Below are 27999 nucleotides of genomic sequence, written 5' to 3' on the forward strand. Positions count from 1 at the left end.
GAGACTGCAGTGATTCGGGCTCCTTTAAACATCGCTGTGACACACCTTTGACAGGGGAGATGTAAATCTCCACAGATCTTCAACTGAAAACAATCAATTTAATTTTAACAGTAGAGTCTAATTTTAAGCTTCACTACAGCTCAACAAGTGTAGCATTTGATAGTAGTTTAGCTATTTTCCGGTCTTGCTGTATAATCCTGGGCCAGGTTTTCAGACCTTGTATAGTATTTGTCAGTGAATAACTTATATCCAACTATACAGAGTTGTCATTGCTACTATAAACATTTAGATGTCACAGATCGTAAGAACCTCTTAGGTGAGTTCTGAAATCCTTGTATGACACTGTGTTCTTCCAAGCCCACTCTGTACTTTCACGCTTACCTGCCTAGTAAGGAACAAGCATTTCACCTGGAAGCCTGGTGCTGCTCAGATTTAGCCCTGCTTCTAGCTGCTTGTGTATGTGAAAACAGTGTATGTCAGTGGTAGACATCAGACCAAGAGTATGCTCCTCTAAGAGTATTCTGACAGGAAGTGGATCTATAGAGAAATGTCAGGTGAAATCTACTTCTCATTAGCTTAAAATACTCAGATTTGGCAAGATGTTACACAATGCTTCATGATGTCCTACTACATAGACAATATTTTACATAATATTTTGTAAATTATTTTTCTTCCACAGGTAACAGAACCCAAGGTCTTTTTTTCCTTCTTTACTATTGAACAGTCTTAAGAAAAGTTGGAGCAAGTAGGCAATTCAGGTTTCCATTGCAGGAGAACTGAACACAGCTCACATGATACCTGCAGAGGATGGCATTTTCTATCTGTGTCCTCCATATTTGGCCACCCAGTCTGTTCTTCCATGTACTGGCTGAATTGTTGGTGCACGAGTTAAAATATTCATGTTTTTTGCTGCTGAATTGTAAGTAGGACCTGGTAACGCACGAGCAGCTTTGTTTTTCCAGGAATAGTCTGAAAGAAACCAGAAGTCAGAATCAAAAAAGTGTTTCACTACTTTCACTACAGATTTGAATGAGAGCTGAAAGCTAACATGCCATCTCCTTCCTTCCCTCCCTCTCTCCTCAGAAGTTGTTTGCCAGTTCCTAGGTGGGAACAAGTAGCTCAAAAGAGCAAGTCAGCAAAACAGACAGCACGCTTAGGTAGGACCATATCAGATTGGTCTGTCATAGGCCCTTCAATTAAACAATTCTCTGTCAGTTTAGGGCCTTATTATTTCATATGAAGTAACTAGAGAAGTATTCTGTTGGGTTTGGACAATGGTGCTAAGTTTTCTACTCACAAACCAGTTTTTCCTGAGCACTTTTGTTTGTCTTCTCTGAATCAGAAACATATCAACAAAGAAACATCATCCATACCATAGAATATACCAGGTAACTGTTATATTCAGGATAGATTTCATATTGTTTTTAACTGAATGGAGGAAAATATCTTTTAATGTGTTTAAGGTAATGTACAGCTAGATCACTAGTATATCATAACTATTCAGAACTGGTCACTTGCATTCTTGTTTGGCTTTTACCTTGTATAACGTACCAGTATTGAGATTTTCACTCCAGAAAGCACTCCTGTGATATTTCAAGGGTATAAGAACAGTGTCACCTACTGAGATGACACTCAGACTTGCATAGCTAACATAGTGAAGATGAAGACACAGTGAAAACCTGTCTTAAATCACCACCACAGAAGCTGCTAACCAACCAGAAAGGGCTAGTAAATAAAAGAGCAATTCATTTTAATTTAGTGCTTGCACCGTATCTGTGACATTATTTGTGAATTTATTATTTATTAAGTCACCTGAGGAAGGTCTTTGCTTTTTTTTTTCCAAATAGTTGAGGCCATTATAAGCATGGATCAGGATCATCAATTACATTATACTGATGAAATACCCATGCAAGACAGTCACATGCTACATTAAAGTCACTGTCAAGAAAAAATCCTGCAAACCGTTAAATAGGAGTGTTGTTCTTGTTTTTTTGTTTGTTTTTTTTTTTTGTTTTTAACTTGCATTTATCTATTTTTCATACTTACTAGTTGGTGACTAATGTTTCCTAATAGCTACATAAATCATGCAGTTATATTTATATCCAGTCTACATGACCACTTACATTGAGTTGTGGAGTTACTATTTTTTTTTTTTTTAGCAATTTTATTTAGCCTGAATTTCTAATAAAAAGTAGTTTAGCAACTTTTCCACAACTGGAATAACAAAAGGGTTGCGCATTTGTTTACTTTTACCTAACATCTAATAGCAGTTGTTTCTCCAGGTATTATACCATGATTCCCTCTAGATACCTGCATTCAAATCATTTAAGAAAAATATGCCTAATAATTTTACTTAAAAAACTCGAAGGAAGACTTATTAAGAGATAATAAACATTTTAGGAAGCACACAAAATTAACATTTACCATTTCCTTAAATATATATGTTAAAAGGATGTTTCTTACCTGATACAGACGGACCAAGAGGAGCTAGCTGTATCCGTTGTCCAGCTGATCCAACTTCTTTTTTATGAAAGGAAGGGATGTATCCTCCTAATGGGTTGTAAGCAGCACCTCCTACAAAGTCAGGATTTCCTGTTGACATTAGAGTTTTAATATTTTCAGTTACATGCAGAAAACCTTGCCTGCTTTTTATAGACACTTCAAAACACCTTTGCATTAACACAAATAATGAGTGTGAGAGTTCTTTAAGAACTCCCTAGTGCTTGCCTATTGGCAAAAGTACTTATTCTTTTCTTTGTATTGTAGTTGGACCCCTTAAGGTGCCTAACAAACTACATTTGTGTATACTCTAGTACATCTGATCCTGTGACGCAGTAGGACTAAAGCCAGAAAAACAGTACAAACATTTCATTAGTACTTTCATTAAACTTAGATTGCATAGCAAAGCTTAGAGAAGACAAGATCTTACCTTTTACTTACAGTTAATTAATTTACTGGAAGCTAGTTTAAGTATTTCCATATTTGAAAATCAGCGCTCAACAGGAGTCTTGCACTCAACATATTGGGCTTAAGTCTATCCAAAACAGAAACAAAATCCTCTTGTGGTAAGTGGTACCCCGTATGAAGGTGACTTAGCCAGGTTCAAAAATCTGGACCCAGTTCCCCTCGCCTTTGAACTCTGGCTATAATTTTATTGGGCCTGGTTTTGGTCCAGATCTTTTTTAAAGCAGTGCTACCTTGAAAAGATTGACATAATCATCTTCTTTTGGAAGCTGAGAAATGTCATGCATCTGCACACAAAATTAGTACTGTGTTATTGTACAATAGCTTTGGATTCTGTTACAATTTAACGCTGTGCTCCAAGCAAATTTCTCACCTCCAAGTGTGTCATCATAGGGACAGACTTAAAGACTGTGCTGGCACAACATCTGAAGAAACGTGCTTTCTCTGGTAGTATTACATTTTATGAACTACTAGACCATAGTAGTTTTATTTTGACCTTTATCAAGTGTGAACACTTTTATTAATGTTTAGGTTGGTTTCAACCATAGTTTTACACAGTGTGTGAATTGACAAAGTTTTCCTGTCTCTGGCCCGTGTGCTTGCAAAATGCTCCTCTTCACAAAAACACCCCCAGCTCTCTGTGCTAATACCAGAGCTCAGTGCAGTAGACCTGTAAACTGCAAAATTGGTCATCTACCAACCCCTAAAGTATCCTCAGCTAATTACAGCTGTGTTGTGTCATTGTGTACGTTCCTGTTTTTTCTTAAACACCAACAAAAAGCATTCAGCTGACTTGATTTTGCCAAGCTGTTTGTTCTGTAAGTCCTGTGAATAGTTGGGTCTTTATGGGACTTCCCTGTGTATAGTGCATGCCAGTCTCCAGTGCAATAAAGAATGACACAAGAGTCCTGGTGAAAAATAAAACTTTAATAAAGTACTCCATTAAAATATGACTTTCTTGCCGTTTTAAGTTGTTCTTCCTTTTCAGGAATTTGCCTGAAAAACAAAGCAATGCAGTTTTAGGATTACATTCACCTGTCTAAGCACTTCTTAAAATTCTGAAATCTAAAAGTAAGATCATGGCAGGGCTCAGACTAATATAACCTCAAAAAGACTATTCCTGCCTGTTTCTTATCTACAGCTCAGCAAAGTTGCGTATCTGTAAACTAAAAAACAAACAAACTGCTGAACCATTTTTTCCCTTCCCCTTACCTCTTAATGCCTGATGTACTTTATGAGCCCTTCTTCAGCAAATAGTAGAGGGCAGCCCAGAAGAAGCGTCTCGGTGAAACTGAGAGGTCTGGAGGTATGATCTTTTTGGATAAGAACAAAGGAGGAAAAGTAGAAGTTCAATACAGAGGAGTAACTACAAATATTTAAAAAAAAATCTTAAAAGCACATACTAAATTGTTCCTTACCTCTGACCACTGCTGTACAAAAGGAGTTCTTGCTATTCATCCTTCAGACATGCAGGAGGCCATGATGACAAGTGCAAGTGTGGCCTGGGCAGTATACCCTACCTCAACACATACCTGCTTCTTCACAGAGAATAAAGCCACTGAATCATCTGAGCTGGGTAGTGAGTTGAAAGTAAAAGAAGAGCTATGAATAATTGCAATGAGTTGTACCACAAAGGTACACACCTGAGGGAGAGGTGAAACATTCCAGCTTCACACTGCTTGCAGTGGAGAGTGTGTTTAGGCACAAACTAGGCTGCTTGGAAACCTGTTTCTACTCTCTTACACTGAGGTTAACTCCAACAAAGTCTATGCAATCACAGTACTGTAAAATCAGTGTAATAGAAAATTGGAATGCAGTTAGTGGGATCGGTTCTTTGCCATTATCCAGCAACAGTGCAATTGCATGCTATGCATTACAATTATGATAATAAAATTTACTTTATCATTTAAAGTGCTGAGAATCCAGAAGAAAAGTTAGGAAGTCACTTATTGAAACATTCAGATGTTATATAAAAGACTTCAGTAAGTATATACAGTCAGTTTATTCTTTAACATTTCAAAGAATGTGCTGATGCAGTTCAGGTTGGGCTGCACGTAGGGGGAAATCACTTATCCTACTCAGGTATAACAGCACACACTTAACTTGGTTTCAAAGCAAATACAAAAGGTGAAACAATTCTGTCAGTATTAAAAACAAAACCAAAACAAAAACACCCAACAACAGAGGGATCTTAAATACATGGATGTGTTTTACTTGAGTTCATCTGACTACTCCAAAGAGTAAAATTCACAGTAGCAGCGATTTTCCACACTATGTTACACTATGGTAAATGAGATCGACCTCTGCTGTTTACCTGCTTCTGTGTGTCACAGCAAGAGTTGTTAAAACATAGCTCATTGGTAAGTATAGCCTCTGCCTTAACTCCCTCAGCCTAGAGAGGCTTGGTCTAAAGCAGACATAATGAACAGGGCAAAGTTTGACAAAATAGATTACAACTGAAAATGAAGTATGTGATTATTTGGAATCTGCACTGCAAGTGCAATTTTTAGAAGAAAGCATAAAACAAATATGAAATGTGCAAAGAACCAGGCTATAGTTGCTATAAATTACCTTTTGGATCCTCTAACTTTTCATTCAACCTTTCTTTGCATGATAGTTTTTCAATTGGTATAATTAAGTTCTCTTCTGTAGAGAAGAAAATGAAAAGGAAGAAAAAGATGGAAAGACAGAACTTTAGAAAAAGTACAGAAAGAATCTGGCTAGATGATATCAAAGAAATGAGGAAAAGCAAAGCAAGAAAATAAACATCTGACATTTTTCTTGTTTCAATTCTATGTTTTTACAAGCAGAAAATGTTACTCTGTCTAGTTATTTTATAAGGGCCATTCTAATAATGGAATGAAAATGTAGTTTACCAAAAATGCAGTCATATTCCAATCACATAAATATATAAATTCCAAGTTTAAGCATTCAGGCATATTTGCAAAGCTGACTGATCATAACTTTACCATTCTTCACAAAGCATTTGTAACCGTTTGCTTTCATCTTATTTCACCCTAGGGAAATGTCATGGGTAAGAAAAATAAAACACTTAAATAAACTAAATTTAGTTACTTTCATACTACACAGCAGTGCCAGTTTTCAATCCTGTCATTATAAAACAAACAAACAAACAAACATGATTGAAGTGCTATATTACCCTGATATGTGCTCCAACTATTCTTGTTTTCTGTGTGTCTATCTTTAACATTGTTGCTTCCTGGGTATATGAAATATACTATTATTTAAGATGTTGATGGAAATAATACTAAGAATTTTCAAACACATGAAATTATCAGTTTTAGATTTTTATTATTATTATTATTATTATTATTATTATTATTATTATTATTTTTGGTAGATACTCAAAGTAACCCAGTAAGACAACGGGGATTTTTACCATTAAATTAACTTAGATGAATGCTACGTTCTAATTCAGTAGGTAGCTGTCTAGCTTTCTGATACATAGTTTCAGAAACAGCTCTTGACCTTTTTGTGCCTCTTTCAAATGCAAGAGCATTTTATGAATAAACTAATTAATTCTAAGGCACCCTGACACAATGTTTCTGAAAATAAAAAGGTACATATCATAATTGCTTGGGAAAAGAAAAAAAGTCTCTTCTAATCCAGGGGATGCTGTTATTTTTCCATTTCCTGTCTTTCATATAATTTCAGATGAACGATTTATACCTCACCTGACTTCCAGAGGGAGGATCAGTTCTGATGACACTGCAAGATGGCTACTAAAGTTCTGTTAAAAAGAGCTGGGGTGTAGCATCTGCATGTAAACAAGCTTTCTGAAGTTCTTGTATAAGCATGTTAGGTTAGGTGGTTTATTAGCATCAGTGAAGTTGGGAGTTACAGTGGCTTCAAAGCTGTTAAAGTTACCTCCTATCACAGGGTGGTGGGAGTACACAGATGGTGTGTATGGCTTGGAGGTCAGAAGATAGATTTTAGTCTCAAGTCAATGAAATCTTAGGTAAGTCATTTAACTTGTGTTAGTCTTCACACTTTAAAACACTGATAGCAGTGATTTTTAAAAAATGTAGCACAAAAAGCAACTTCCTACAAGTGCCTTCCTGAAAGAAGAGACTTTTCATGCAGCTACAAAGCTGGTAGATTACTGAATAACTTGGTTTGAATATTATGCATCATTTTTATTATATGAGCTTACCATTCATTACCTAGTTTCTTTTCATATATGAGACTGCTGTTTTATAGTGTTCCACATGACATTGACCAGGCAGTAATGAGGTCAAACTACTTGCTTGAATTAGCACAGTACAATAATTGGTCTAAGAGGATTACAGAAAAAAAAATTTGTCTTGACAGAACTTTATTCTAGGAGCTAGTCTATACTCCCTTTGTGCTATGAAATCAAAATAAATCACTTATGTATGAAAAAGTTTTTAAGAGTCTGTGTTTAAATAAGAAAAAAGAAAAAAGCCTAGAACCTAAGCCTGACAACAGAAGTTAAACTAGAAGGTCTTAAGTAAATTAATTAAATGAAGTATGATGAAATACAACACGACCATTTTTATTACACATTACCTGTATTATTTCTGTTGAAAGACATTCCTTCTCCAAAATGTGCCAGTGGTTTAGAAAATAACTGGTTGTTCCAGGTTCCATGAGATCCTTCTTTATTGACTGTTACTAAAGAGATACTCTTAGGGTTTACACCTTAGAAAACAAATCATGGCAAATTTTATTAATTTGAAACATAATTCAACCAATGAAAAACAGTCATTTCTAGAACCATGAAACAACACCAAATTATTTGTAGCATAATGTAAACACCATAAATGTAAGTCAAAGCACAATGTCCATTGATTAGTTTATATTCCTCTACTATAAAAATTGGAGATGCCGATTAAATAATACTTTTCATGCTTTCAGAGATGTTTTACTACAGTTATTTGGTTCCTATAAAATCATAAGCTCATTATTGATATTTTTGACTCTCAAACAATTAACAGAAATTAAGTAAATTATTGAAAATTTGAGTTCTCAAGGCTGAAAAACTATATCTTTAAAGAACAAGTTTAAAAGTAGGACAAAGAGGTTCTTGCTACTTCACCATGTTATGAGCTTTACGGCAGTTAATGGGATTACGCAGTAGGAAAGCAGCTCCCAGAGCTAGTGGTGATAGAGCTAAAGTAATACGGATAAATACCAAATATGCTCCTTGGAGTTACTATTCTCTTAAGTGCTGGAATTACTACATACATATTTTTTTAAAAACAATGCCTTTCTCATTGAAAACTAATAAAAACAGATGTATTGGAAGCATACTTAAAAATATAAGGAATATAGATTCATTTTTCATTTGTTACCTCTAGACAAGGAAGCTTTTTTTTTTCCCCTCCATTTGAACAAACTCTTGAGTCTTAGGGAATCCTATTTAGCATTAAAGAAGTGATTTCATATTTAGAAGGACTGGACATACATTAGCTGGACTAATGAATTCCTGAGAAACTGGGGATACACTGTAATAAAACAACTTGCCTGGCAATCAGGAGCCAACTAAATGCTCACTGTGGATTACTGTAGATGTCGTGATACACTTACTGGAATTGTCTGTTAATTATCAATGTTATCTTATGGTGAATAAGTGCCTTAGGAAGGGAAGTGACCAGGTGTGAATTCCTACCCATGCAAGGGTATATTCCTACCCATGCAAGGGCTGGTATTTTTTAGTACCTCCTATCAAGAAGGGTAACTGCACTTATCAGAATTGGAAGTTCAAAAGAAACAAAACCTCCTTGTATTGCGAAACTGAGGAAGATGCATATGCACTACAGATGAATAGTTTCTTCACTCCTTGGGTATGCTTGCTTATGGTCAATCAGGATGTATTCCTAGGCATCCAAGAGATCTTGGATTCATATTACCGAGGGTTTCCTATCCTACTGACTATAAGAGGGCCTGCGAATGTTTATGATGTACAAGCAGAGTTGGTTGAGCTCCCTTCCACTTTTACATAGCCAGGACCTTCTGCATCAGTTGTGGTGAGATATGTTCTTGGAAAGGCATTCAGCCCAAAATTTGAAAGTTTAGCCTGGGTATGAAAAGCAAAATTATCCAGTGCAAAATCTAAAGTTTAAATGTACTGTAAAAATATTGTTCACTGCTTATGTTTTCCATATTGTGTTGGCTTTTCCCCTTACCAGGTAGATATCTTGATTGTCTCAGATAGTACTGTTTTGCTGATGTATTTGATCTTCCAGAATCATTTCTCATCAAAACCTTATTTTCCCCTCCTGGCTGGATGCAGCATGAAGCATTTGGTTCTGGAATGCTGAAAAATCAAAACATTCAAACTATGTGGCCAGCGACTCCACCTCAGAACAGCACAAGCTGATGCTAGCTTGAAGAATACACTGCTCTTCTCTTAGCCTGATTTCATCATTAGACTTTGGTCCTACAGAAAGTAACAGTCAAGTCTCAAACCTCATGAGAGTTTTAGATGAGAATATGGAGGAAAAAAAAAAAGTGTATCCAATACTACAGAATAAAAAGCAACTGTGGGTAACTTGGAGAACTTTCCCTAGCTCAACTGATATAGGAAATGAAGTGAATCTAGTTTATATGATTACAGTAAAATGCAGTTTCATAGAAACAGGATGAACATATGAAATGTACAGTGCTTAAACATAAATATGGATATTACTGGTGTCACATAGATACCACACCCAAAGCTGGCCTGTTCATACAGCTCTTTGCATTCTTGCAGAGCTTGAGTGACTTAAATTTTAGCAGATCTGTTTTAACCAACCTATAAATCTACTGGTCATTGTGTACATAAAAAAAAGTGATTATATAATTAAAGGACTTACCTAAAAAGGCATTCCTTGTTTTTATTTTCTTTTAACAGTGCAATGCTAGGTTTCTTTGAACACGACATTCCAAATTCAGCATTGTCCAAGTCATCCCAACTATCCATAGCCTTTACCAAAGTCTGACCCCATCGCCTCCTGCAGCTTTTAGGACCTACTGTGCCATTCTGAGGGCCACTAGCTGCTTGTTTCTGTTTTGAATAGGGGGAAAAAAAAAAAAAAAAAGCTTTAAATAAATTCTAAAACTTAATATTTTTACATCTAGTTTACTTCAGACTAGTACTTAAGAACATTGAAGAATTTTTCCCTATTGTGTTGTGCCTGTTTTGGTCACAATGTTAAGAAAGATTTTAAGCACAAAACATGTTACAAAGATGGCAGGTATTTTGTGCGTAGCTCTTTTAGACTGTCACCCTTCAATGGCTTAAGTCTAGTTGAAGTAGTTAGGTTAATGTTCTGTATGCAGGCCCAGTAGAGCACTTAGCCTCTGTTGTTGGCATCTTGCTGAAGTCTCTCGCTGGCAGTAGAACAACTGTCAGAAGCAGGGCACAGGGGTGCAAATCATTCACAGCAATCACGCTCAGGGTTCGGAGTACCGATTCCCATAGCCCCAGAGCAAATGCAACTTTCAGAAATTAGTCAGGTTTTCCCTTAACATTATCTACCAAAGAATAACTACTTTTTAAAGCTATCTTTTCATGCGACTGTAGTTTGCCTTCCACTATTTTCTGGAATACTTGTTATTTTTAGCATACTCGCTCAGGTACTTTCCTGCTTGAGAAAACCAAAGTTCTCACTTCTATTTCTTTTTCATATAACAACAATATTTTTGTGAGTTGTTTCTCAAAGGTCAATAATGATAGCTGTTGTAACTACATTACTGCAGAAGCACGTCAGGAAAAGCTATTGTAAGAGAACTTACATTGTTGTTGTAATTAATGTATTTTCCCAATTTGCTGTAAAATTTTAATAAGTAATTAGCTATATCCCTAGTTAGTCCTGAATTATCAACTTGTATTTTCTATAATAAAAAGTACAGCTGTTTTCAGAGAATGACCAGGTTGAATACAGTAAAATCCTGCAATAAAATCACCTGTCTAAGTTAGGTATTTACTGAAGGCAACTTACTGGTGATGAGTTTTTACTGATAGTCGGAAAAAATGGTTGTGCCTGTGGCTGCTGCTGTTTTGGTACTTGCTGGTTAGCTGTATTCTGAGGTAACTGAATTTGCTGGAGTGGCTGGTGGTTAACCTTTGAGAGGGGCTGTGGCTGCATTTGGTCAGGTACATCAGGTGAAGACAGAGGTTCTGGCTTGGATACTGCTTCCAGTTTGGGTAAAGTTGGCTTTGGTTCTGTCGGCTGCACTGGCTTAATAGGAGTCTGCTTCTCCAGGTATTGTGGAGGAGGTCCTAACATTTGGCCAACTTGAAAGTAAGGATACTTCAGAGCCTGGAGAAGAAGATATAACTTACTAATTATACTTAATAAAATTGACTTTGGTAATTTCATCTAGAATCTAATTGTTTCTGAAGCATTCAAGCAATCTCTTCAGCACCAATGCAAGATGGATGTATAATTAGATCTTATGTATAGCTAGCTCTCAGTTCGGCATTTTAAGCGCTTCCTACTGTTTAACTTAACAAGATGGATCCACTTGGACATGTTATAGCAGTCATGTCCTTTTCTAAATTCTTTTATTTCTAGATTTTTTGGAGTCTCTGTTTTGAGGTGCATTTTACACTCAACTCCATTCTACATTCACGCAGTAACAAATTTCAATTTTAAAAACAGGTAGTTTCCACTACAGTACAAAACCCTTACTGCTTTATTGCATGCTTCCCTGCTAACTATCTTTCATACCTTATTAACACACCAGCTCTCAATATGCTCTCACTGCCCGTTTTGGATTGAATCATCCAAAGGACTCTTTTGTTAGTTCTCAGCAATGTTTTGCCTCAGCTACACTTGAGAATTGCTATGTTTGTACACATTTCTGCAAATGTGCATTAAACTCTCCCTTTTGCCTGTGGATTGCACAACTACTGCAGCTGCTTCCTTGACAACTCACTTGGGTAAAACCTGGTTATTTGCTTTCATAAAGTGCCATGCAAGAATTCTGAGTACAGATGTATAGCATCAGACTACAGTTAGATCTCAGTGACTGTAACAATAGAAATGCTACATAAAGTGGACAGATATGGTTGCTCTGCTTTGCACCATCTGCTTAACCACTTCTAAATCACTTACATTACATCCGCCTATACCTTGCATTATGTTTGTTTCCCAACAAAATTCTCCACATTGCCCTTTTGTAACTTCTAAATAGTATTGCATTAGGTATAAATACTCAAAAATCAGTAGAATGTACGCATCTTTGAAAATTGTATACTTTTTTTTTTTTTAGTTAACTTAAAGAAAGCCTGTAACCTCTGTGACCTACTGGTATGTTCTTTTCAAAGTTCTTTCTTTATCACTTCATACAGTTTATGTCCCATCTCCTAGTGAAAAGCAATCCTTAGCTCTTCCATATTGCATTCCATCTGCAGCCTTACAAAATCAAAGCTTTACTTTCACTATCCCCCTCCATACAGGCAAGTGATGAAAATCAAGTGGGGGAAGTGACTTATAATTACAATTCAGGAAGCTCAGACCTGACTTGCTGTAGGTCTCTTCTTTGGATTCCAGTTCAGCATATCAGTCATAAGCTGTATGGCTTCATTGCTTGCATTTGGGATAAGAGTTTTTAGGCTTATGGGGACACACTGTGGGAAACGGAAATTCATAGTAGAAGCAAGGTGGTATCCTTCTGGCCAGTCACTCTGTTTAAAAGGAAAGAAAAACAGTATAAACAAATAAATAAATAAATAAAAGGATGAAGACTATGCATACTTGGTGTTCGATCAAATCAACTTTTCTGCAGCTTGAGTCACGCATGGTCTCTGTAGCTCCTTCCTATACAGTGAAAAGCATGCATTTTTCACTATAATTGCTATGACACTAGTGACTGCAGCGTCAGTCCCCAGTGGCAGTCCTCAAGCTCTCCTGTAGGTAAGGGTGGATCTGTCATTGTGCATACAACACTTGGACATACTCTCTTGGAAGGAGAAGAGAATGCAGCACTAACAGGAGCAGTAATGCACATCCCAACTATTACAGAAATAAGCTCTAACAGCTGATTTCTATGCATTTCTTTTCATACTAGAGGTGAAGCCCTTGCACCAGCAGACCATGGCTGTGCAGCCACAATGCAGCCTATGCAATGTACCTGCTTCCATCATTAAAACGGTTGATTAAATTACAGCTAGACAGTATTGCAACAGGAAAAATCATGACCACTAGATTTAAAAAAAAGTTTTCTTTTTAAGTGTTGTGCTTTCAAAAATTAAAACCTGAAGTCCTTAGTTGCATGAAAATTGCATTATTTGAATACAGATCTCAAGAGATCATCAAAGATCTCAAAAGAGATCATCGAATCATCATGCCCTTGTCCCTTTCTGACAGTTTAGTCTCAAAAAAGCTTCCAGTTCCTGGTAAAAAACAGCTGTTCTAGACAGTGTCACTTGTAGTTGGATCTCCTCATGATTAGAGGAATGTACGTTTCTCTGGAAGCAATACAAGACCATAACTGAACATGCTCTTGGTATCCAGAGATACTAAGAAAGAATCCTGTTTGTCTATCTAGAACAGCCTTTTTATATATCAGGAGCTGTATTTCTTGTCCTTTTTTTCCAGTCTTCCTTTGTGTAGGCTGAAGAAGCCCAAACAATTGAACTTCTGGTCTTGACTTCTAAAGTTTTTCCTCTTATCCAGACTCTGATTTTCTTCCTTGAAAGGCAAAACTTACAACTGCGCATCACACTGCAAGTGAAATGAAAAGAATAGTTCATATATCCATGGACTGTACTCCTTTCTTTGTACATGATAGGGTATTTGTCTTTGCTGCAACAAAAAGCTGTTGATGTACAATGCAGTATACATCTCCTACATCCTCTTCTGCAGAATTGTTAGCTGGATAGTTATACTTGACCAAGTATACCACTCTAAACATAGTTAACGAATATTTTTTAAGCTGCATCTCTAATTTTATAAGGAATTCTGAATTCTAATCTAACAGACTTTCTAGCCTGCTACCTGCCAGCTTAATAAGGAAAACCTATTCTATCAGAAGGCACTTAATAGATTTTTTTTTTTAATTATACGCAGAACCACTCAGAGTCCTATGTAATCTACCTATCATTTTGAGCGTGAACCATTAAAAGTTACTCTCTGAGTAAGGTCTTCCAAATAGGTATTCGGGTATATAGGTACATATATATCTACAGTATATACCTACCTATATACCTACAGTATATAGGTATATATGTAGTATATAGTATATACAGAATATAGGTATATACTATACAGTATATAGGTATAGCTGTTTGTCTAAATATGCTGCTAATAATGTTATAAGGAACAGCATCAAAAGCCTTACTGATGACAATGTATGATATTATTGCTTCTCTTCTATCCACAAAGCTTGTTACACTGCTAAAACCGTAAATTGGATTGATTTGACAGTTTGGTCTCAAGATACCTTGTTAGCTATTGCTAATCTTGTAGCACAGACTAACAACAACTTTTTAGTTCTTTTATCAGTCTACAGTAATCAAAGAACTCATATGTAATTATAAGCCAAATCTGGTTAAAATAAGTCTCAAGACTTCAAGTGACATTCTATTCCATCACAAAATTATCTGCTGATTTAAATGAATAAAGGTAAACTCTTTCCTCCTCCTCTGCAGCTCTGCTTTATTGTAGCTTGTGACATCCCACTGAAAAAGGAACAATTTACAACTGAGTAGCAAGGGCTAAATGTTGAACTGGTGAAGTACCAAGAGTGAAAATGGTACAATGGAAAAATGAAGAAAACATTTCAATTTCTCAAAAAAAATGAATTTGGAATTAAAGTGCCATTGCCACCTTCAACTTATGAAAATGCATTTCATTCATCTTCTTTTCAGGTTGTCATTACATTTGCATTAGAAGAGGATATTCTTAGACCACCATCACAACCAATACTTGAATTAGGTAACAGAACTGTATCTGTAGTAATGTTATCCAAGGGTTATAGAACAGAGCAAAGTAGTTACCTGTCAATATTAAAACAAGCAAACCAACCAACCAACAGAAGTCATAAGCATTGTATTATGGATTTAAACCAATAAAAGGAAGGCAATTTGAAATTAGACCATCTGTGGGCATAATTCCTGTAATTCCTTATTGCAGGTTAATGGAAGAAATGAAAACATATACCTGGAAAAAAAACAACTGTTTATGAAACTTTATCTATAAAAACATACTATAAAAGTAACTCCTTGTGTTTTTCAGAATGTGGAAAAACACTTCACCAGCAACAAAACATTGTTTCTTGTGATAATTCATAATATTTAAATGCTCGTCTTACACAGCGATGTCCCTGAAGAATATCTTAACATTGTCATAAGGAGATAAAATTCCCAAGTCTGCCCATCAGATGAGAGGGGCACAAAGCTTTAAATTACAGCCTCCTGATTCTAAAGAGCTGATTTATAGCATCTCTAACCCCTAGGGTCTTTAAAAGAGGCTACAGTTTCCTCTGAAATACTCTGCTGGTAATGCTCCCTGCTTCCCCAAGCAACCAGCCATGATATGCTTCTGTTCAGCTACTGGTAAAGTTACAGAACCACACCAGTGACCCCAACGCTGCTCTGCTGCACATCGTGGAAACCTCCTGTGCATGCCAAGAACTTGTTTATGCTGAAAACACTGAAAACGTTCCAGAAACTAGTGTGTTGTTTTCTTGCGCAGCTACACTGACTACACATCAAAACTTTATTCTTACTATCCTAGACTTGTGAGATGCTTAAGAAAATTAAGTTAGCACCTTGGATTGAAAACTCAAGTCTTAAAATACTCCTACCTATCACACATTATTTCTGATGCACAATTGTCATAGTGAGCACTGTTTTACACCTAACAATTTGCACTTAATCCTCTAGACTCAATTTTAACTTCCACAAAATGTCGTATATAACTCACCACCTTTGGCCTTTCACACTTTGCTCTGTCATGAACTCGCACCTGTCTCTCAGTATGTTCTCTTTGATGTTTTCCCACCACTTCAAGCTCTGTATGTCCCTAGCTACACCTACTCTATTTTTTTTGTTGTTGTTGTTCCTCACTTCTCCACTGATAGGTCTTGTAGAGGAGAGGAAACGTTATGCTTTATATTTTATTGGTAAATCACCAATGATTCTCCAGTTCTAGAGACTGTGTTCAGTCAGTTATTTCACAAAGATCTGCTTACTCCCATGGGCAAAGTGCTGATATACTTCTGTCATCTCTTACATTAGCTATCACAATTTGCTTCCCCAAAATCTCTCTCTATTATTTTGTCTTTTTTTTTTTTTCCAGCTTACTCAATATTCTAACGGTAAACTTCTTTCCCCTCTTTTATTCCAATCGATTCTGACATCTCTTCACAGCTTCATCAGACACCTTAGTTACAAGGCTTCCTTTCTAATCCTTGCTTGACTTTTTTTCCATGCTGTGGTGCTGTTTTTCTCATGTTCTAGTTTTGCACTTGTTTTGAGCCACTTCCTAGGAATTCGTTTTCTTTTAAACATCCTTTACCTTCTCTTTCAAACTTGCCTTTTCATGAAGCATTTTAATCTGTGTTTCTGTATGTCTCTAACATCTTAATTCAATTAAATTAAGAACTCATAACGCTTGTAATTCAAAGGATCAAGCATATTAGTCAGTATAGAGAACAACAACACACCTTGATGCTTACTTGTCGGAAGTATTGGTTATGTAAGACATGTTCTTTTACATTCACATATCCACTTCCTAAAAACTTTGTAACTGAAGTAAGTATAATTGCATAAATTGTACATGCATTACCTAATTGTAGATTTTAAACTATTTAGCCCTGTCAGAAAATAATTGAAAAACGCTTCCCTCCATTACTTCTTATTGCTAAGAATATTATATGACAGGTTTGTGTTTGAGATCGTGTTTCTTTTATGCTTCAAAAACACAAAAAGCATAATTCATCTTATTCAGGATAAATTCCACAAGCTCCAAAATCTGGGCACCAGCCTATAACAATTAAGGTTTCAAGAAAGGAAAACAAATCAACTGAAGCAAAACCAAATGAAGCCTTAAGAGACTGATTTAATATATATTTTTTTAAATTCTCTTGACATGCATGGCTTTAAATAACCAAACAAAACAATTTTATCTGGCTTTCATCATAGAGTAGAGCAGGATTACACGTAATAGTAGGATATAAAACAGATGCTAATATGCAACAAAAGTCCAGCATTCTATGTCTTAATGGATGTCTAGAAAGACATACAGTTGAGAAAGTCTTAACTCCATGGGAAATATACTAAAACAGCTATTGATATTTATGTTCTGGACATGAGGTAACATTCAATGTTTTATAATAATTTTATTTCACTTTTGTTTTTTTAATACTATTGCATGAGTTCTTCTAAAAGTCTTACCTTCTTTGGAGTCCCTAATACTTGGCAAATTTTGAAGATTTCATCTACTTCACTTGTGCCTGGGAAAAGAGGTCTTAGTGTGTATAGTTCAGCCATGATGCTGCCTACTGCCCACATATCAATAGGTGAGCTATAAACAGATGATCTCAGCAAAACTTCAGGAGCACGATACCTATGAGGATGGAAAGAAGCAATAGATAAATTAAAATAGTAAGCAGAGAAAGGTAATTCATTAAGATAATGATTAACTTCATGATATACTTACCACCTGGTAGAAACATAATCTGTATATGGTGGCTGAGATCTTAGCTCTCTAGCCAAACCAAAATCAGCTATTTTTACAAGTTCTGGACCAATACAAAGGAGGTTTTCAGGCTTCATATCTCTATGAAAAAATCCTATACAAAAACAGACAGAAAAAAATGGTAAAGAATTGTGTCATCATTTCTTAAACAGCAAGAGCCATTTCTTAAACAGACATCCAAATTTTACTTTAAGATTATTTTGGAAAAAAAAATCCCTTTTAAAATTAAAAATAAATTAACGGCAACCCCACCCCCAACACACATATTTTCCCTCCAGTGATTATTACATGAAGAATTCTTAAATTAACAAGTGTAAACATTCATTAACATGCTGTAGAATATGAATTGGCTATTGCAGCAGTATCAAATAACAACCAATCTAGAATTAAATCTTTTGAAAAACAAGAACAGAACTGTTTTGTCAAATTGACCATCTGATACTTGCTTCATTTATGGAATTCATTGAACAATTTTTCATTATTTTATTTATCAGTGTGACAACAATTTGCAGGCACAGACATTTAAAATGTATCCAAATTCTGCTCAGAAATATTAATAAAGCAGGCACATAAAGTTTCTTTAATGGTTAGTGGTGGCTTAAGCAGCTATATACCTGCAGAGGAGCTAAGCAGCTGAGCAAATCAGTTCTGGTTAACTGGAGCTCACAATATGTTATAAATCAATTTGATTGAAATTCACTTACTACAGTAAAGCATTCAATTTCTGCCTGCAGAAACTGGCAACCACTGTAAATAATTGGCTGAAATTATTACAGTGAAACATAAACGTTCATATTTATCATACCTGTTATTCCCAAATATTTATGTTCAAAACAAAATATTAATACTGTAACTTAGAAGTGTCAGTTTTTAATATATTTTAATGTTCTCATTTATTACATGTAGAAAGGAGGAAGGGAAAGAGGATGCTAAAAATCAGAAAACAATACATGACCTTGATCAGAAAGACACAAAACCAGCAACTTTTGTGTATTTTATAATACTAAATGGAGTAAATAAAAAAAAAAAATAAATTACTCCAACCCATCAACAGGTCTTATCAGGGTACATGAAAGCTAATCATAGATCACTGGAAACATTGCTGCTTAATTCACTCTAAATAAGCTTTTTACTCTCTTTGGAAAGTTTTAGGGATAGGAATATGATGTGATGGACACGTACTAAAGAGAGTTAAGCAAGTTAAGCAAAAGATACTATCTTTTGAAATGCAAAGGAGCTTAATGCCAGTAGTTCAGAATGTAGGTTGCAGACACATTACATGATATAAGTAAGTGTCTGTAAGTGTTGTGAAGCTTTTTGGTTTTGTTGCTAGCACACAGCACCTCATTTTTAGAATGTGCTTGTAATTGCTAGAAAAGTCTCATCTCAAAGTATTTACATCCAAATTGTATTTGATGAGGAGACTGGATTTCTTAGTGAGCAAGTTATTTATTTATTTATTATGACTTAGAGCACCATATTAGTTATGACGCCTGAAGAAGAGAGAAACTGCCATCTATAAAGTATTATTGTTTCTTGGATGGATCTCTCCGAGGAAATAGAAATGCACAGCATACAGGCTTCTTTAGCTTATTTATTCATCTGGCATCTACTGATACTAAACAGTGTATGAACAATACCTAGCACTTTCAAGAAGGAAGAATATCTGCTTATAGAAAAATAAAACATAACTTCAGATATTGTTTTAGAAATGCACCATACTTGAGGCAGATAGGAATAATTTTATTAGAGATAATTGATAGCCTTTGCTATATATTTTTTATTCATGCTATTACTGTGCAGTATCTTCTTTTCTTAGAAGAGTACTATATAGTTAAACTCCAGTATCAAACCTACCGTGTTTGTGGATAAAAGCTAGCCCTTGTAATATCTGATACATCATGTTTCTGATGACTGACTCAGGGAACAACTTGTTTCTGTGAAGAAAGATTAACAACTTCGCATGATTAAAAAAAAACACAACACTATTTTTTGTAAGACAAAATATACACGCTTCCTCATTTTGCACAATATGTCCTGAACAGATGAAAACAGACCCGTAGATGAATCTGGCTGGCCTGTAGCATGACTGACTATATAGATGATATGGCACACACAGTATAGGAATGAACGAGAGACTGCCCTATGTAGCAATGTAGTAGGTGTGCTACCCAGTGGCACCGTTAAGGGAACCCTGACCGAGGACAGTGCTTCTCAGCTGTAGGGTAACAGCGTGCTAACTTTGCTAACACCTAACTAAGGGCTTTGTGCATAAGGAGATAAATGTGCATGAAGGAAACATTAAACTCGGAAGAATTCAGCAAAGAAAACAGTTACTGAAATGGCAGGTCCTACTCTAAAGTTCACCTTGAAAGTGATGACAAATAGTGCTACATACTGTTTGTCCAAGATTGTAACATCACACAATCCATATCAAGGTTTTCTCATAAACATGCATGTGTGTATGCACAGATGACTACCCCCACCACTCCAAGCCAAATCTGTAATTAATGCAAGAATTAATGATGTTTGTACAATCCTTCATACATTAAAGAAGGCTAACTAAGAAAAAAGAAAGGATTTTGAATTTCTCCATTGGCTCAATACATACTGAAGACATGCAAGTTATCTCATTAACAACTGAGCAAAGACTTTCTCCCAGAGGCATTGAAATGTGCAATGCTGAGCAAAGCAGAATTCTACTCTTGCACAAGTAGGTGCAGCAGCTCCTGTTCACATCAGTGGGGCTGCAAGAGGGAATTGCAGCACATTCTACACTATAGCATAAAAATCATTACAGAAAGCATGATAGCACGGTAGTTGTTCCCTAAAAGGAACATACCTGTCCTTCATTAACTGATAAAGATTTTCCTTCATGTATTCAAACACAAAGTAAAGGTGGTCATTTTCTCGTATGACTTCTTTCAGTTTTATTACATTGGCATGATTTAGCTTCTTCAGAGACTGTAAAAGAGCCAAAACAGTTTCAGATAACTTAACAGTGGCTTTGATTCCTTATCTGAGCTAAGCCTGTAATATGTAAAAGTTTATTGGAAGGAATTTACAAAACAAGTCTGTCTGGAAGCCTGTATTTATCTTGTAAACTCTGTGTCTAAGAACAATGAAACAACATTTTACATTAATTTCAAAACAAAAACAGCATATTAGTAGCAGTTTAAAACTTCCATTTCTAGGGATATCATAAGTGAGATGAAGAATAACAAAACCTAAATGTCTACGCTGAAAGATAGTTCTGAACCTGTAACAGCTTTTACTTACAGAACTCAATAAGACAACCCAGCATTTTTTAATGAAAATTTCATGAACAAGTATACTCCATTATAGGTTTTCTTTTTGGAGATATATGCAATTTCCAGTACCTAAATTATAAATCTAGTCAAACCTAAATTATAGATACCTAATTCCTCTGTTAGGGAGTTTTGTTTTTACAAAAAATTAGATGCTTGAAACATGGGATGACTTGAAATTTTAGTCCACGTTTTCACGTGTCAGGCTTTATTCTATCACTTGGCTAGCCAAAACTCCTGGTGCTTTCTACAGATGCCCCAAAGAAAAGATATGAGGACTAAATATACTGGATGGACTGGAAATCCATCAATAAAGTGAAAGAGCAGACTGCTAAAACACACCCACAAAAGCAAATCAAATCCATCTTTTCTCAAAGACAAGAGGCTTGGCTACAAGACATGGCCACAGCTTGAGAATGGCAGGATATTCTGCAAAGCAGAAGCAGCTCTTGGAGTGCCATCAGTTCGTGGCTTTGTGGAACCTGTCACCCCATTTAAAGAGTTCACTAAGTTTGGCCTTATTATGACATGGTAGATGCCCTTCTCTTTCAGGAAAACCTAACCAAACATTTTTAAATGTGGTATGTCTGCCATTTTACCTTGACTTCTCTCAAATTCATGCATTCATCCCATGAATAGAACTTTCTTTTCATTCTGAAATAAGGTCAGAGAAAAAGTATCTTCAGTGAGTAGCACAGAATACTTTTAGAGCAAACCAGGATGTTGTTGTTTTCTTTTTTTTCCTGAATATAGCACTAGCTGTATTTTGAACCAAATTGAAAATATTTTATATTACTCTTCAGCAACATCATCAAAGTAAACTGAAGTCTTACATGTACTAGAAATTAACATGCTTGATGATTAATCACTGCAAACATTTCTAGCAGAGTAGATAACCAGAGACCACGATACTACAAAGGTATTTCTAAAAGCATCAGGGACACAGATTCCTGTTGTATTGTTTGAATTGTGCCCTTGATAAAGAGGAAAGCAACAGTGACACAACACATAAAGCATGGATTTTAAAACAAGAAAAATCACTTCCTCATGCCTACCTTGCACATTCTAGGAAAACAAGTAAATGATACTTCTGAAATCTGTGAAGTATCTTAACTGCCTAAAATTGTAATTAGCCATCTGACTTGATCAGTCTTTTTTACAAGCCTGTTCAAAAATACTAAATAGTGAATAGAAATTGTTTCATTTTTTCCAAGCAATACCCATACATAAATACAATAATCTCTAAACTAACCACTACATATAGTTGTGTAATACATTTATTCAGAAGTCTTAGATACAAATAAGGATAATTAAGTGTTGCTCAGATTTTGGCACTGAGTTGTTAATGTCATATTGTTTATTGTGTTTTTGTAAAGTTCCAGCTCCTAGAGTGAAACTATATAAAACTAAGATTTAATTTAAAATAAATGCATTTTCAACCAAAACTGTTCCTTCCCCAAATCCCAAACTTGACAGTCACACAAAAAAATTCCAAGTCTCGAAATAGTGAAAATAGTTGTTTTTGTTTTTGCTTTTAAATAATAATAATAATAATAATAATAATAATAACAACAACAACAACAATAATAATAAAATCACAAAAATAATCAAATCAGAGATTTTCCTTTGGGTATAGATTCATATTACAAACAGGCAACAGTACTAGCAGTATATGGAGAAAGCTAACACTCTCAGAAATTCTCAAAACAAACAACAAAAAAGAATCAATTACATTCCAATTACCCTTCTGCAGCTTTTACTTTGCAGATAACTCTTTAAAGTTATCTTTTCAGAAAGATATCTCCATAAAAGGACATAAGATAAATCCATAAAAGGAGGAAAAAAAATCTCAGCAATCTACAGTTTTTAGTACTTATGTCTTGGATCTTGCTTGTAATTCTGTAGGGAGCATCCCCACTCCTCTAATGTGATTTTTGTTGTTTTGTGATAATCTTTTTAAAGAAGTATAGCAATGCTGATGGATACGCATAACACAACTTTGTTAGCTCCAAGGAGATACCTTATATTTATCTGACCAGACTGTTACCTGCTATTTATTGTTGTAGTAGTATCTGATACTTACGTAGTATGTAAAGAGATTTGGGGAGTGGAGAGGTATTTCACATCTACCCATTAAGACGGTTGTTACCAATTTTTACGATTCATATAAATATAAAAGCTCCCTAAACAACCCCCTGCACATTGTTTGTTTTTTCCTTTGGTGTAAAAACAAAACAAAAACCTAGCAACACTTTACAAGGAAGCACATACTAACTGAATAAAGGCAGCATGTAATTTCGTATGCCAATATGCCAAGTTATACAAACTGATGTGTCTCACTGGTGATACACCAGCTTAGGAGCCTGATCCACTCTCAGTTAGGCATCTGAATTACATAAATAAAATAGATTTTATATTCATTTCCATAAAAAGAGACATTCTTTTTTATTGTACACAGCAGACAGCAATAAAGTGAAAATGTTCAGCTTGTGCAAGTATCTACTGAATTTAGATGTTACATACCGTTTGATAGCCACAAGTTCTCCTGACTCGTTGCTCTTTCCCATCAACACACTGCCATAGGTGCCATCACCTAGTTGCTTCATGATTGTGTAACGGTTCATATTTTTTAATTATTTTTTGAAGACCAGGGTAGCCAAAAGCTTATAAAATTCTAAATGTTTTAAAGGATGTCTTAAAGGATTTTGTGCTTTTTGGTTTTCTTAGAGAACTCCTCTTCCAGGCTGCTTTAGGTTGCTGGTTGTCTTCTCATAACTGTGCAGGATAGTCACTAGTCTCCTCCAAATTTTGAGATGCAGATATAAAGTTTGAGAGAGAGAAGAACATGGCCATTCTCAACTGATACTTAAAAAAAAAAAAAAAAGAAAAAAAAGAGAGAGAATAGATAAATATGTAATTTCACAGTATTTTAGGCAAAGATGCTGTACAATTTGTATCTAAGAATAATAACTCCATACCTTTATGCATTCCTTAAATAGAACGCTTCAATATAAGTAGTTCTTTTCAATCCTTCAAGCCACAGGAGGTGCCTAGTCTAGGATTAGGGTTAGAGTAAGCAGTGGAGAGTCAAGATTACTGCCATAATCCCCTAGAACCACAGAAGCATGTTTGAGGCTGGTGTCCTCTGATGGATCTCCCTAATTTGCAAGCAGAGGTAGGTTCCTAATCTGCAGCAATGGCAGGACTAAAGTTTGGGAACACAGGCAACAGAACCCAAATCTTGCACAGGGTGCTACAGTAAATCCAGGGCTGGTGCTTGCTGGTCTGAATGCTGCATTATGGATGGGAAGTGCAAGCAGGCTCGCTTAAAGTTAGTGAGGAAAGGACATGAGAAAGCAAGATAAACACAGCATTTGTTGCCAAGGTAAATTGAGTTCTTCTAAATTTACTTGAATATCTCACTCTTTAATTCACAGAATTCTTGGACCCATAGCTAGAGTTCAGCACTGTAATGGTTGAAGATCTAAATTTATTCTTCAATTTCACAAGGCCTATACAAGTAAGTATAGAGCTCACATGCATTGGTATGGAAGACTTGATCTGAATTTTCATTTGGAAAAGAAAGCACATCAAACAATGCTGATTCTTCAACTTTATGTAAATCTTAATTTGAACCCCAATCCAAACTTGAATCCTAACCCTAGCTTTCATGATACACAATACTATGTCACCAGTGTTTAAGAGTTAGGAGTGTTCCTGTGGGTCCTATTCACAAATCCTAACTCTAACCTCAGCTCTGGCTGCCTCCAAGACACAATCCTCAAAGCCAATACTGAGGCATTTAGACAAACGCCCAGAAATCATTCATTTATTTACGTAGTCCTAGGAAAATCTAACAACTGCTCACTGCAGCTTTCATTCTCCGCAACACAAATGCTTAAATGCAAAAAAACCACCTGCTGCTAAACAAATTCCAGCATTAGCTCTATCTTTTGCCTCTGCTGTCTGAAAATTCAAAATAACACTCGAATCAGCTGACATTCACTGACAACCTACCTCTGTAGGAGATGCAGAATTCAGCATGCAGCTTTGTAGTCCTTATGCTTATGCCAGAATTAGCTACAGGCTGGTAAGGCTGTCCAAACAGATTAAGGAGCTCAAATTCAGCCAGTAACAAATCTCAGGCTTGAGATTTACAGGTCTGGCAAAATGCAACAATGAAACTGGTCCCTTAGGAGTGTGAACACAGCATGCTAGAGCAGACGTCTGCTGCATAAAAGAAACGTCTGTGTGGACTGTGCACTGATGTTTCTGAGCTGTTGTTACTTGAAATGCTGCTTCCCCAGAGAAGTCGTAACATGCACCTCGTTACTTGCTGGTGCTTCTGTTACTGGGGAGGAATCTTGCACTAGCTGTCATGATGCCAGTAATGAATGGCCCTGTGGACAACCTCAGTTTATAATCTTTGCACCAGACAACAACCAGTTTGGCAGTAAGAAATATAAAGAAGTTTTTATCCATCCCAGAAAAAAGCCATTACTACCATAAAGTGAGGTCACTGGTTAAGAGCATATTCTATAGCAAAGTAAAAACAAACAAACAAACAAACAAAAAAAACAACCACACACACACAAACAGAAACTTACAATCATAGACAATTACAATTACGTCTTCATATTAGTCCAACTTAAAATGCAGACATATATTTTCTGCCTACTGTGTTTCTCACAATTCAGCTTTTTGTCTTATTCCCCAAAGTTCCTACATGCACTCTAATACCTTGAGTGCTATTTCTTCAGGGAGACCATTTGTTGGCTGCAGTAAAAAGCAGATGATCAAGCTGACACATACTAGCTAGTCATCTCTTGCTATTTTCTAATTGTAAAGTTGTATAAACACACACACACACACACTTCCATAAGATATTCTAATACACGTTTTAAAACAGTATCAGCCTCTAAAGCAACCATGTATTGTGCATGCATTTTGTGTATTGTAGTGAAGTTAAATGTAGGAGTTAAATGTAACTGCACTTCTCTGTTTCAACAAACCTAACTGTAGCTTGTTAGGACATGGTTTTCAGGGGGAATTCCACAGTATTTGTCAAAGATGGCCCTAGCCTGGAGCTGTATACATTAGAACTCACATGTGTATCTACATTTCATGCCCAACTTTCTGCTCTCTAACAAAGTGAACTAAAATACTAAGAAAGAAAACTCTGCATTTGTAAAAAACAAAGACCCAGATCTAGATACACACCTCAGGTTTTGACCTTTAAATCCTCTGATTTTGGTGCCTAAATCCTGCCTGCATTCCAAGACTATTCAGGGTTATAAATTAATCACTTGCTTTTACAATTACTCCGTTCGGCCAATTCTTACTATTGTTTTAGCATGTGCACTGGGAACAGCACCACATAAATCACTTCTTCCCTCCAAAATTCCTACGTAATGTAACACAACTCAGGTATAATAAGCATGCATTTTGTCTGATCTGGCAAATACTTTATTGTCTTATTCCTTTCCTTATGTATCTTGTATGAATGTATGTACATGCCACACACACTCAACACCACAGATGCAGACCAGGCCACCTCACAAATGACTCTTGTGAACAAGTTTCCTCGGGTACTTACAGTCAACAAAAAGATGGAAAGGAGGCAACTCACAGTGAGACATCACCAACTGAAAACTAACCAAAGGCAGTGGAAAAAAGCCAGCCAACTGTATCACACTTGACTCCAGGCTCTTCTCTTTTGTACCAGCCCAGGGAAGACCCAATCTATCTTTACTTGGTACTGCAGGCCTCTGACATGTCCTTTGGTATTTCAACACTTATGTGGTATCATTTCCTCACCCGCCTGAAGCTCTAAAATGTAAAATTGTTATAATGGTCTCTTCTACCAAACTGACAACAGAAATCCTATTGTTTTACACCCTTACTGACACACTGTCCATAAGCTCCTCACATGGGATTAAAGAGGGATGAAAGCAGGGGACAAACAGAGGACAGATGCAGCAGAGCCACAGAATCTGGTCATTTGTGTAAACGTAGAACTACTCAATATTCTAAGCTCATTTTTACTTTTCCTGTGTTTCTGGTGTTTTATTACTTTATGCAACAGCACTAACCATAAATGAATGTAGATATTCCATTTTTAAAGGTAATTAATAATGGCAAAGTATCAGGGTGAAACAACAAGTATAAAATGCAAAATATATAACACAGCAAGCCGAAGGGATTGCTCAAACTGTTCAACTGTTGTATCAGCCTTACGCAACAAGGCTCAGCCCTAGCCATAAAATCAAGCCTGAAGAAGGCACACGGTGCCCCAAAGTAGAACTCAGACAACTGAATTGGCTGAGCTGGAAACAAGCAAAGCTGCCGAAGTGCTGAACAACCACAGAGCACGGGCAGCGGGGAAAGGAGCAAAGTCCCAGGGGAAGGGGGCTACAAACCTTCATCGGAACGGCCCCAAAGTGCCACCGCCAGAGGGCACCGCGCAGGAGAAAGGAGGAGGGACGCTCCGACAGCTGGCCGCAGAAACCAGTAACCAAGTCCTGCCCTGCCTCGGCAAAACGCGCGGGTGTTTATCACCGTACCGCAGATCAGTGCTCCTTGTCTCGGTTAGGTGTACGCGCTGGGCGGAATCATCCCCCGCTTACCCAGCGCAGCTAATAAGGAACACCCGCTTCCTAATTCTCCAAAACGAGTCCTGGGAAGTTGCATCGCTCTTTGCGTTTCCAGGGCTTCTGCTGCACCTGAATTACGCGTTAGCGAGCACCTCTGAGCTGCGCGCTCAGCCGGATACAAAAACTAACGAAGAAACTCAGAAAGGCCAAACCCGCAACAAAAGCAGCGCACGGGCCCACCGCGGCGGCGGGGCGAGTGCGCCAGGGGCAGTGCCACCCACCTGCGCCCGGGAGCCGCAGGAGCCCCGCAGGAGCCCCGCAGCCGCGGGCAGAGCGCGGCGCTGCGCACGGGGAGCGGGGCGCGGGGCGCGGGGCCGGCCGCCAACAGCCGCCGGGCCGCGCTAACGCGTCGCCGGGGCGACGCCGCGGCGCTGGGCGGGACCTGCCCGCTCCGGGGAG

At 36.7% G+C, this 27999-nt stretch overlaps 1 protein-coding gene across 7 annotated transcripts; it reads right to left on the minus strand.

Moving 5' to 3' along the window:
* Window positions 1-690: 690 nt before the first annotated feature.
* On the minus strand, window positions 691-27978 carry MAK (male germ cell associated kinase). 7 transcript variants are annotated; one of them, XM_027451586.3, is made up of 15 exons: window positions 27822-27978; window positions 23471-23812; window positions 21547-21601; window positions 20482-20603; window positions 19497-19576; window positions 17601-17733; window positions 17336-17507; window positions 12455-12622; window positions 10932-11252; window positions 9804-9994; window positions 9135-9265; window positions 7516-7647; window positions 5536-5610; window positions 2464-2592; window positions 691-969 (listed from the first exon to the last, which is right to left on the minus strand). In XM_027451586.3, the coding sequence occupies exons 2-15, from the start codon at window positions 23569-23571 to the stop codon at window positions 818-820; spliced, it is 1962 nt and encodes a 653-aa protein (XP_027307387.1). In that variant the 5' UTR covers window positions 23572-23812; window positions 27822-27978; the 3' UTR covers window positions 691-817. The 7 variants fall into 7 exon arrangements, 6 of the variants coding, with proteins under 6 accessions (XP_027307387.1, XP_021126181.1, XP_021126182.1 ...); XM_021270506.4 differs by lacking the exon at window positions 27822-27978 and adding an exon at window positions 27367-27801; XR_002400814.4 differs by lacking the exons at window positions 691-969; window positions 2464-2592; window positions 5536-5610; window positions 27822-27978 and adding exons at window positions 3879-3960; window positions 4177-4277; window positions 4383-4536; window positions 27367-27800.
* Between the last annotated feature and the right edge of the window lie 21 nt (window positions 27979-27999).

The sequence above is a fragment of the Anas platyrhynchos genome, chromosome 2 (genome assembly GCF_047663525.1).
Source record: "Anas platyrhynchos isolate ZD024472 breed Pekin duck chromosome 2, IASCAAS_PekinDuck_T2T, whole genome shotgun sequence".
Lineage (NCBI taxonomy): Eukaryota > Metazoa > Chordata > Aves > Anseriformes > Anatidae > Anas > Anas platyrhynchos.